The sequence below is a fragment of the Gymnodraco acuticeps genome, unplaced genomic scaffold (genome assembly GCF_902827175.1).
Source record: "Gymnodraco acuticeps unplaced genomic scaffold, fGymAcu1.1, whole genome shotgun sequence".
NCBI lineage: Eukaryota > Metazoa > Chordata > Actinopteri > Perciformes > Bathydraconidae > Gymnodraco > Gymnodraco acuticeps.
Genome location: NW_022989755.1, coordinates 2191201 through 2203816, shown reverse-complemented (window position 1 = coordinate 2203816; position 12616 = coordinate 2191201). Strand labels below are relative to the sequence as shown.

General features: G+C 44.1%; 1 protein-coding gene across 6 annotated transcripts in view; it reads left to right on the top strand.

Annotated features, from left to right (window-relative positions):
• LOC117543847 (C-terminal-binding protein 2) overlaps nucleotides 1-12616 on the top strand; it is a 94342-nt gene that overhangs the window by 69772 nt on the left and 11954 nt on the right. For all 6 annotated transcript variants that reach the window (XM_034212459.1, XM_034212437.1, XM_034212451.1 and 3 more), the window contains 3 exons: nucleotides 1323-1477; nucleotides 5113-5257; nucleotides 7008-7214. In XM_034212459.1, the coding sequence (XP_034068350.1) occupies nucleotides 1323-1477; nucleotides 5113-5257; nucleotides 7008-7214 (507 nt within the window). The remainder of the gene's footprint in view (nucleotides 1-1322; nucleotides 1478-5112; nucleotides 5258-7007; nucleotides 7215-12616) is intronic.

Sequence of the window (12616 nt, the reverse complement as noted above, 5' to 3'; positions counted from 1 at the left end):
TTTTTGGCTGGGCAGTGTAGTTTTAAACACCGTCTTATTTGACTTTCTCAGGACTTAAAACAGTTTTTTGGGGGCAGACCCCCTCAAAGAAAAAAATATATTTACACACGTAAGGTCATCATCTTAACAGTTTTGTATGCTCATCCGTGAGCAGAGCATCAAGTTGACATGTCTATTACAGCTGAATGCGGCGATTACCATTTTGTTCAGCAAAACGCCTCACAAACTTATTAAGATCAACAGCTTTAGTGCGTTTTGATTCAATGCTGAGTACAGCCAAACTGACAGTCTCTTCTCTGTCAGTGTGGACCGCAACTACCTCATTCCTTCAGTGCTTGGGTCCGAAAGCTTCTCGTTTTGCGCCGTCCAGTTCAAAATGAAATCGCCGCCAATCGTATGTCCACGCTCGCGCCAGGACCGGGGGAGGGGTTACATGACGTGCATCTTGTGCTGCATTCACTTGCACATTAGATACTTTCTCTCATAAATGTCCGATGAGCCACAACTTTTCTTTCAAAACAAAGCTGCCAACTGGGGTGGCAGCTGGGGTGGCAAGGCCTATTTTTAGGGTGTCAGTTGCCACCCCGGTAGGTGAAACTAGGCTACTAGCTACAGTACAGATGGAACTAGATGAGCTGTTAACTCTCGCTCTGAATTTTTTTTTTTTAAACTCTCGCTCTGACTTAGACAGGTTGAAAGAGACACACACATTTTTCCCACCCGCATTCCGCGAAGACCCGCCCTACTGTGCCTCTGATTCGCAGATTGTTTGGGGGGAAAAAACGCTGACTGGATGCTAAATGTGATTGGACCAATGCGTTGACAGACACACACAGACAGTGGAACAGGACATGAGCGCTGTTTGCAGTCTATGGACATAGCGGATCATTTTGACTCGTTGCGTTGTGGCGATGTCTCGCAGATAACACAGATAATACAGATGATACATATGATACATATGAAAAGTATAATTTGCTCAGAGTCCAGAGACAGTTGTGGTTCGGTCCGGATCCGGACCAGAGTCCGGACTTTGAGGATGCCTGCTCTACATGATTATGTGTCAGAACTTAACCATATCATGATGAATAGAAAAGATGTATCATTCGTGAAGTATACATTTAATTACTCTAACCTAGTGTTGTCTAGCCATGCAGATTGTTTTGAAATAACCAACCTGAAAGTAACATCAGCACCACAATGATCAGTGATTTTGACCAAACCACAGTAGGGTCTTTTTTCCTGAAACAATTGTCTCGCAGGCACTATTGTTTTATTATCTTGTACCCTGAATAATCATCCTTCTCTCCTCCACCTCTCTCCAGGTATTCGGCCCCAAATCATGAACGGGCCAATGCATCCGCGCCCCCTGGTGGCGCTGCTGGACGGGCGCGATTGCACCGTGGAGATGCCCATCCTGAAAGACTTGGCGACTGTCGCCTTCTGTGATGCTCAGTCCACACAGGAAATACACGAGAAGGTATAAAGCACACACACCACACACTCTCATGCTGCTCCGCATCACAAAGTGGATGGAGAAGTGAAGCCCGCCACTCACCCACTTTCTTTTCCCATCACAGCGTGGATGTGTGAAGTACATTGGCCCCTGACGCACTTGCCAGTTAAAATATAGGGGCTTCATTATGATTTAATGTCACTTTGTGGCGCAGAGCGTGATGCCTATATCAGTGCCATTGTTCTAATAGAGAGTCTTGTATGGCGGGATGCAGTGTAATTACATTGGCTTGTAGAGGCTCTTTATTGCTTTCCACGCAGCCCCGTTGCAGCGGAACAATATATGGCCAAGGAGATGGGTATCACCGTACTGCTATCTCTCCATCTGCAGACAGAGTGAGAGCCGCTATGTCTTTCCTCTCCATGTTTTTATGAAAATGGGACATATTAAAAACGAAGCATTTGCATAGAGATCAATTCAATCAAAGACCTTGGGCGGTGAGGAGAAAGGGGGAGCAGGGAGCTTTTTGTTTGTTTTAACACTGCCTTATCAGGAAAAACATGATTGTAATGTTCACCTCGCCAGCATATTCAGCAGTTCCCAGTAATAACTTGCAGTCTAGATACCCAGAGGGGGTGGTGTAGATTGAAAATGTCCAATCTCTTCTTTCTGCGGCACGGATGCGGAGATACAGCGCTGATAATTCACAGAGTTTCAGTAGGATGCTTTCAGGCCAGACACCAGCTGCCACTCTCTCCTCCATCCACACCAGCATATAGTGAAACTCATGGGAAAGGCTTGTCAAGAGGTGGAATATGAAAGTGTCCCGAGGTCGTGTCAGGTCCACTACCCAGTAATCCCTTATTTTTCGGTTGATAGGAGCATGATGAAACACACAGCCGAATACTGATCGAGATCACATTTCAATACAACTTTACCGAGAACAAATCCTGCATGCAGCACCTGCGCTCAAACATCTCACGTTCTCCCAGTTGTCGTGTCTCACTGTCTCATGTGGATTGTAAAAGCTGGATGATAGCCCATCTGGCATATTGTCAGACTCACCTACCACATCGTACGCTGCCTGACTGTTCATCCAATTGTGGTTTTAAGATTAGGGCTGCACTTAATGACTGGTTACGTACATAATGAAATCGAAAGGGGCTTTGTCTATAAAAGAAATATAACTCGGGGAACAGCTTACCTGTCAACCTATTATTTAAAATCTATGTTTACTAGAGTGCACAGATGTTTTTATTTCATTTATTGAGGTTTTACTGTGCTTTATTCACACAGAACATCGTTTTCTAAACATAATCAACATCGTCATCTCCCTTTACTCACATCTCTGCTTCACTGCTGCTGAAGTGCATTAAAATGCGCAATCAATAAAGGATCACAGCTTTCTCTTCAGAACATACTCAACATTTATAGTGCAATATTGTTCTGTAGTGCTTTCTCTGTAATGGTTAGTGCTGTTATCACAGCCATGTTGCCCTTTGAGAAGTGCCAAGAGCTGAACAAAAACAAACATTTTCAACAGCACATTTTCCCTGCCAGGTGGAAAAAGTCTGTCCTCAGAATTACAACCAGCTCTCATCCACACTACACACACTGTTCGCTAGAGGGATGACCTCATGGCAATACAATCCCTCCCCAGTAAACCACTGAGACCAACATACAGACACACAAAATGTACAGTTTCCGTATCACAAAATCCTAACTCTCTTGCAACAGTCTCTCACGCTCCCCCGAGCCAGAAAGAGAAGCCTCGCTGCCATGTCAGAAAAGCATCTTTGGAAATGAAAGACGTTAAAACGCAATAAGGCTTTGGTTACACTGGAGAGGAGGATATGGATTGGGTCAGAGTTTCCATTAAACTAAACTACTTTTAGAGTAGATTTCCTTGAAAAAAAGCTTTATGACTAACTTTAAAAGCTTCTTCCGCTGAAAAACAACTTGGGGTCGTGTGTGCGTTCCTCTTGACTGCTGGTGCATGCTTATGTGTTTTAACCTTGACCTAGCATCTAGAAGGCCTGTCCGGGAAACTGCTCTAATAAAACGGTATGGAAATTCCGAGCTAATCTGCTAATCACAGGAAAGCTAATGCAGTTTGGCTGGAGGTGAATGTAGAGCAGTTATTTAGGCGCTGACAGGGGCTGTGGCTAATACTCAGGGGGAATAGTTTAGATCCACATCACACTGAATCACAGGCCAGGTCACCTTGTCCATGTCAATTTGCCGAGGAGCAGCATTTCACAGCGACGTCCTTCAGAGGGGACCAAATGCTGACCCTTGTTGGATCGCGAAGCGAAATTTGAGTTATTTACAAAACCAAAAAGGGTTTTTCTATGGTTGTTTTTTTGCAGAAGAATTCCAAAACGTACAATTTCGACGATAGTTTGTGATTGACAAGGAACGAGTGATTAGATTTCGATCTTTGGACTCGACAGCACCACCGTGTGGTTATTTATTTAGCTACGTAAACATATACTGTACATGAAAAATATATCACGTTTTTGATTTTAGATTCTGTCATAAATTAAGAAAAAACGTGAAGAACAAAAATGCAGTGCAGAGAAATTATTATTGGGTCAAATGGTCTTCTGAGTCCAGTTCTTTTTTGACCTATCACATGCGATCATCTCTTACGGTTTATCCACTTATCAGCAGCTGCCCTGACCTCTCTGTCCAGACAATTGCCCCCATCCTTTGTCCACAAACACCCTCGGGGTCTGAGGGTAATTGTGATGACCATGCGGAAACAGCAGCCTCTCCGATATAATATAATTACTTGTTCCAGCTCAGCGCAGGTCTGTAAAAGGACAGTGTTTCAATGCGGCTGGCGACCATGTGATGTATGTACTTCCCCTCACTGTGAAATCTTAAACGTTTCCTTAAGTGTCCGGAGTCATGGCAGATGTGATTTTCATGGCTCCTCTGGAAGGAATGTGATCTTGTGATTCTCATGAGATCCCATGAACTCAAATGGACTAATAGCCATGTTGTATGCATGGGATGCATTATTGAATGAATGGACATAATGATCATCAAAAGAAAAGATAAATTAAACGAAAAAAATCTCACACCGTTTTTAGGGTGTCACCATTATGGCTAATTTGATAGTCAAGATATCAATTTAGATCACGTTTCACAATTATTCATTCATTTTAGGTGCACATTTAAATAGACATAGCTTTAACTTCCATGTTGTGCTATTTTCCTGATAATGTAAACATATTTCCATCCAAATAAAGCTGCCGTTTATTCACAGTGCATCTCCTAGAAGAAAATTCTAAATGAAAATGTAAAAATCACATTTTGCCCATAATGAAATCAACAGAGCACTGTTTCCACTTTCATGCTGTGCACACATGCCTGGTAATCAACATGTCTTCTCATCAAAATAAGACTTTAAATCTTCTTCTTCTCCTGAATTCAGAGCATTTTAATATTGCTCGTCTGCTCTCTGTCGTAAATTATATTACGGCTGGGTTTAAGAATCTTTTGATTTGATACGTAGTAAAAATTCCATGAGCAGAGCACGCATTTTGAACAATATCGTACTAAATCATGTTCATTCAATTAGCCAAAACAACGATCCGGGTTATTTTGGTTGAGTTGTTCATTTGTAAAAATGTTTGAACGTGTGTCTGCAGGTGCTCAACGAAGCAGTGGGAGCCATGATGTACCACACCATCACCCTGACCAGAGAGGACCTGGAAAAGTTCAAAGCCCTACGTATCATCATCCGCATCGGAAGCGGCTACGACAACATCGACATCAAGGCTGCCGGAGAGCTGGGTACGAACCTTCCGCTGTCACTGCCAACTCATAACTCAACTCATATGCGTGGTGTTTTTATGCAGTTTTATGTGTCTAGATTAAAGAGTAGAAACAGTCACTTTAAAGATCTCCTATCATGCTATTTTTAGGCATATATTATGGGACTCTGATATATATACAAATATATAAAAAACATGTCAATGATGTGTTTTGCTCAAAATACCAAAGAGATCATGCATTTTAGACATCCCTCATATCCCTCTATTTCAGCCCTGTTAGAGAAATGCTGATTATGGGTCTAAAGCTTTAAACAAAAAAAAAGATGTAAACAAAGACTATTAAGTCCAAAACACGTCGCGCATTGTTTCATAGCGACGTACCTGATAGGGCCGCGGGCGTAAAGCCAGCCCACATGTCAGATATTACGTAATATCGGCAGCAAATCTGGATGAGCTCCGTTGGGGATTGGACTGTGAGCCGTAGGGTCGCCGGTTCAAGTCCCCGACCAGACCTAAATATGGAGTGTGGACTGCTACTTGGAGAGGTCCCAGTTCACCTCCTGCCCTGCCGTGCCCTTGAGCAAGACACCGGACACCCTTCCATCGGTTTGGATACGGAGGAAAAGAGAGAGGGTTGTGTTTTCTGACACTTTGTGAGTTCCCTGACACACCGGGGACCCACATTTATGTATAAAAGACATCGAAAAGTGCATTTTGCATGATAGGAGACCTTTTTAAGGGATTCGATTTACATTGTCTCTCGTGCTGTATGTATAACTGTTCCATGGATGTGGACAGCAGGTTTACTGTTTCTTCCTTTAAATGGATTATGGACATCCCACTGTGAGCCAGAATGTTCAAAGAGACAGAAAGGCAGAGGCACGCTGCGAGTGGAGAGTTGAGTCTTCTCTCTGTACCCCCACCCAGGCTTACATCAGCAGGCTGGTGGCTCAAATAGCCCTTACAGTTGACAAAGCTGCCATTTTCCTGCCAATACCAGATACTGTGTCTAACTGCCACCCACTCACCGAAGGCGCTCTGCCTCGCAACGCAGGAGTCAAAAGCTATCGTGCCTGGAGAAGGCGTCGCTGATATGGCGGCTGTTCTCAGGGAGAAGAAAAAGGGTCATTGATTGCTCTTGCTATTTCTCCCAGTCCATAGACGGCTGTGCTGTTACTCTGAGATACAGAGTGGGATGAGGACATTAGAGGAGAGCAAGGGCAGGCACAAGTGCTTAAGTGTCGTTAATGGAAATCTTTGTGTAGCTGGAGGATAGGCAAGGTAATACCACAGGGTCAGAAGTTTGAATATTCTAACAAAGTTATGAGTGTTCTACTGGAGGAGATCTTGACAAAATGTCTACAACTTGCTTTATTATGCGTGTGCACAAAAGTTTGCTCAGGAATAATTCACTCAATGTGATGCTTCTATGTAGAAGTGGAGGTAATCAAATGTATATGTATGTTCCATCTTTATCTTACTGACCTGAAATGACTGATATTATTCTCACATTCTCTATTGATAGATAGATTAGTACTTTATTGATCCCAATATGGGAAATGTTTGCGTTGCAGCAGCATAAAAATAAAAAATAAAAAATAAAATAGCAATTAAAAAGTAAAAAAAAAATATATATATAATTTCCAGTAACAAATATGATGCAGGATATTATTGGTGAAACACTGCAGTTATTAAAATTGATATGGATTTTACGGATTTTTTCACTCATTTGTAACTGTTCTGCTTTGTGTGTGTTGTTCTTTGTCCAGGCATTGCTGTGTGTAACATTCCCTCGGCAGCTGTGGAGGAGACGGCAGACTCCACCCTATGCCACATCCTCAACCTGTACCGGCGAAACACCTGGCTCTACCAGGCTCTCCGGGAGGGCACGCGGGTCCAGAGTGTGGAGCAGATCCGCGAGGTGGCGTCCGGCGCCGCCCGTATCCGTGGCGAAACCCTCGGCCTCATCGGCTTCGGTTAGTGTAATTTCTGCTGTTTTTTCACTTTATTTCCTTTGTGATTTTTCCCACTCCCTTCCCCTGCCCTTCACTGTGTTTTCATATCCTCTCACCGCTCAGAGTGCCTTCTGTTTTCCTGCCCTGATAAGGTTATTTTCCTCCCTCTGCCCGTCCCACAGATTATCTCAAGGTTGTCTGTTTGGCCTCCCTCCGGGCTGGCTTTCCTTCTCTCTGCCACACAGTTCTCTCATCCCACCACTCTAATGCCCACCATTATATCTCATTATTCTCTCTTCTTCTGTTTTTCCGCTCTTCTTCTCTGTCACCACGGTCCCTCAACATCTTGCCCTGCCATAATCAGGCCCCTCATGGTAGTCTGGATTCTGCCTGTGTATTTTTTTTATTGTGTCCTCTTTTTCTCCCTGCACCTGTTTTTAAAGCCAATTGTTGTGTGTTTGTGCATCATTCCAGCCTGTCCCAACATTAGTGTGCCGACAGATGCTTTGTCTTCTCAAAAGCCTTTCCAAAGTGCCACCTTATCTCTGTGTCCACATGCACTCCACACACACACACACACACACACACACACACACACACACACACACACACACACACACACACACACACACACACACAAACTGCCTCCTCCCCCCTTACAGGCCCCAGACAGCGTCCTAGACTTACTGTGCCCAAATAGCAGGTCCTGGCAGGGAGAATACCCGCCCCCCCTTGTGTCTTTTCCTCCCTGAATCTTCCACTTACAGCCTCCTCTCCCGGTCTTTTCAAGCGGTCTCCAAAACAATGTCCATTGTAAGCAGGAGGTGGAGAGCAAAGGCGATGTTTGGTGATGTTTGTATTTTTCCGCACATACAGTCAAACTGAGACTGCAAACACCCCAAAAAAAAGTTTTGAAAAGAGCTATTTGATTGGACCATTGTAACGAGCCATTCGATTGGCCCAATGAAACGTGTTTATCAAACATCACTGGTATAATGACATCCCTATGGGCGATATAGAGATTAACAAATATTTCTTATTTTTTATCAAATATATATACAGTGGGGCAAAGAAGTATTTAGTCAGCCACCAATTGTGCAAGTTCTCCCACTTAAAAAGATGAGAGGCCTGTAATTTTCATCCTATGTATACCTCAACTATGAGAGACAGAATGAGAAAAAAAAATCCAGAAAATCACTGTCTGATTTTTAAAGAATTTATTTGTAAACGATGGTGGAAAATAAGCATTTGGTCAATAACAAAAGTTCATCTCAATACTTTGTTATATACCCTTTGTTGGCAATGACAGAGGTCAAACGTTTTCTGTAAGTCTTCACAAGGTTTTCACACACTGTTGCTGGTATTTTGGCCCATTCCTCCGTGCAGATCTCCTCTAGAGCAGTGATGTTTTGGGGCTGTCGCTGGGCAACACGGACTTTCAACTCCCTCCAAAGATTTTCTATGGGGTTGAGATCTGGAGACTGGCTAGGCCACTCCAGGACCTTAAAATGCTTCTTACGAAGCCACTCCTTCGTTGCCCGGGCGGTGTGTTTGGGATCATTGTCATGCTGAAAGACCCAGCCACGTTTCATCTTCAATGCCCTTGCTGATGGAAGGAGGTTGTTACTCAAAATCTCACGATACATGGCCCCATTCATTCTTTCCTTTACACGGATCAGTCGTCCTGGTCCCTTTGCAGAAAAACAGCCCCAAAGCATGATGTTTCCACCCCCATGTTTCACAGTAGGTATGGTGTTCTTTGGATGCAACTCAGCATTCTTTCTCCTCCAAACACATCTAGTTGAGTTTTTACCAAAAAGTTCTATTTTGGTTTCATCTGACCATATGACATTCTCCCAATCCTCTTCTAGATCATCTAAATGCTCTCTAGCAAACTTCAGACGGGCCTGGACATGTACTGGCTTAAGCAGGGGGACACGTCTGGCACTGCAGGATTTGAGTCCCTGGCGGCGTAGTGTGTTACTGATGGTAGCCTTTGTTACTTTGGTCCCAGCTCTCTGCAGGTCATTGACTAGGTCCCCCCGTGTGGTTCTGGGATTTTTGCTCACCGTTCTTGTGATCATTTTGACCCCACGGGGTGAGATCTTGCGTGGTGCCCCAGATGGAGGGAGATTATCAGTGGTCTTGTATGTCTTCCATGTTCTAATAATGGCTCCCACAGTTGATTTCTTCACACCAAGCTGCTAACCTATTGCAGATTCAGTCTTCCCAGCCTGGTGCAGGTCTACAATTTTGTTTCTGGTGTCCTTTGACAGCTCTTTGGTCTTGGCCATAGTGGAGTTTGGAGTGTGACTGTTTGAGGTTGTGGACAGGTGTCTTTTATACTGATAACGAGTTCAAAGAGGTGCCATTAATACAGTTAACAAGTGGAGGACAGAGGAGGCTCTTAAAGAAGAAGTTACAGGTCTGTGAGAGCCAGAAATCTTGTTTGTTTGTAGGTGACCAAATACTTATTTTACCGAGGAATTTACCAATTAATTCATTAAAAATCCTACAATGTGATTTCCTGGATTCTTTCCCCCCATTCTGTCTCTCATAGTTGAAGTGTACCTAGGATGAAAATTACAGGCCTCTCTCATCTTTTTAAGTGGGAGAACTTGCACAATTGGTGGCTGACTAAATACTTTTTTGCCCCACTGTATATTAGAACAATATTGTAGGAATGTTTTGCTTTACCAATATATTTACACCATGAAACAAAATAAAGGAAAGTACAATTCAACACAAATATTGTCAATGTTTTCTTATTAGTTTCGAGAGCTACAGAACATAATTTGGGATATTTAGAGATAAAGAAAACATAAATTGTAAACAGCTGGTTTAGCCAAATGATGCAATTTCCCTCTAAATACGCCACTTTGCAGCATTTTTCCTACAATCTTGCAGGCAGGAGAATAATTACTTTCTAGAAGAAACTAAGATCCCACCCTAGCAGCTTTTGTAAATCAGATTGTTCTGCAGCCACAAGTCGGTGAGGATCGTTTCAAACAAATTCCCATGCTGCTGATATCTCTATCACTTTTTTAATCTGCACTGACAACAAGCAGCTGCATTGCTTTTGCTCCGTGCGTCAAAATATCTTTGAAATAAAGGGAATAATTTGTAAAAAGTGAAGCAAAAAACAAAAGATGAAGTACTTTCAAGAAGGTTGATTTGTATGGCAATCATAAGGTTGATTGTAATCCATCAGCATCATGGAAACGCAGAGACTGAGTGATTGCTTCAGTGTTATAAGGAGTCTATGCTGCAGTCTCTTAAGTCTCACTCTGATTCTCCTGGAGCCTCAGAGCAGAACATAATAATCACAAAGAGAGGACTTTGGAGGGCCTTCTCAATCCTTTTCACCAGTAACAACCTCCAAACCTCATGCATCATGCTCAGCCTACACACCAACCGGCCGTGAGACAGAGGACAGAGAAGAGGCTTTAAACTACACACTCTGAGGCCCAATCCCAAACCAAGCCCTACCCCTACACCAGGGGTCTCCAATACGTCGATCGCGAGCTACCGGTAGCTCGCAAGCCCTCAAAAAGTAGCTCGCCAAGCAAATCCAAAATGTGAAAAATACACCCAAAAAAAAGGAAATGTAATTAAGGAATCTACCCTATGCATAAACGAAACCTCAATCATAGCGAACCCTATCTACTTACTACAACTCTATATCTATCTAACACCCCTCCTCCCCCACAATGAATATCGACCAATCACGTTCTTGCTTGATTTGCGGGACCAGCGTTGCAGTCGGGAAGAAAAGCAACGTGGAGCGGCACCTCACTGCTTCATAAGGAGTTTGACCGTGATTCTCCTTCTGGCACATCAGCCCCATTGAACAGCCTAGTCATGCCAGCCTATACAGCACATGAGGGGCATAGTTTCACTGTGTGTGTGTTGCAACTTGCATATATTTATTGCACTTGACGCACACATACGCATGGCGTAATTTCCACTGGGGACAGGGGAGACATGTCCCCCCCACTTTTCGAAATCCCGTTTGTGTCCCCCCACTTTACAAATATGTTTATTATTGTTTTTTAACGCAAGCCGTCATCGCCATGGAGGAGCACACAGCCTCTATGAGAGAGCGAGAGAGCTAGAGAGCTAGAGAGAGCACACCTTTATCTATTTAATATAATTGTCAAAAATAAAGTAAGAAATCATTCCAATGTGTACTATAGGACAGTAAAAAAAAAAAGAAAAAAACAGTTTAAAAGGGGAGTGATAAGTAAAATATACATAAATAAAAAGAAAGAATGCTAACATAAGATAAGAATAAACAAGTTTAAATGATTTGTTATTGGTTGTGATCATATTCTAAAGATTTTTGGATTATTGAAAAGTATACAGCTCCCTTTCATATGAGAATTGAGACTGAGAGCTGTATCCATAAATTCATATTGTGCTCAAAGTGCACCAGATTGATGCATTTAACTTCAACATTTAAAAAAAAAATTCCTCCCGGGGGTGCCAGAAGACGCCCACGACGCCGCGGTGCAGATGGTCTCCAGGGGCACCCCTCTCAGGGCAGCCCAAGATGTTACATTACAAGTAACAAGTGACATGTAATGTTGAGATGCTCCTTGTAGAGTGGCATCTCAGCCCTGATGGCAGGGGGCGGCCACTGGCCCCATAGGGATGGTATCGACAACCCAGTGGGGCAGCCGCTGTTTAGAGGGCACAACCTCTTTTAGTGCCGCCATGGCAAACGAAGAGCTGCTCCGACCGCCGTATACAGGCAGTAGCATCGATATACGTCCTTAGGGCACCCACAGGGCACAGCAACTCTGATGTGCCGTTCTCCTGAATGTCAAAGTGTGCCAGCTGGAGAGGCTGATTTGAAGTGGGTTTGTGGAAGCACCTTGGCAGGAACGCCACATTTGCCCAAAGGGCAACATCTGAGAGTCCCACCTCAGGCCTGTATCGCTCACGGAGAGGGCATGCAACTCCCCAACTCGCTTCCCTGAGGTTATGGCAAGCATAAATGCTGCCTTTGTGGACAGCCACTTAAGCCCCACCTGGGCCAGGGGCTTGAAGGGAGGAGATGATAGGGCATCCAGCAGCAGGTCCCGAGCCGGAGCCCTCGGAGTGCTAGGGGGACGCTGCCGTAAAGCCCCTCTCAGGAAGAGGGACACCGACCTGTGGCACCCCACCGTGGCGCCGTCGACCCGAACATGTCGGGCAGGAATAGCAGCCACCTAAACTCTCAAAGTGGAGTGAGAACGTCCACTATCTAGAAGGGACTGCAGTCTGGGCAACAGTGGGCATGTTGTCCGAAGGAACAAGCACATGCTTGCCCCCCAATTGGGGTAAAAAGTGCGTAAGCCCAAAGCTCTAGCACGTTGACATGGCGTGCACCCTCCTGGGAAGACCACTGACCCTGAACAGTCCTGCCCTGCCACACTGCA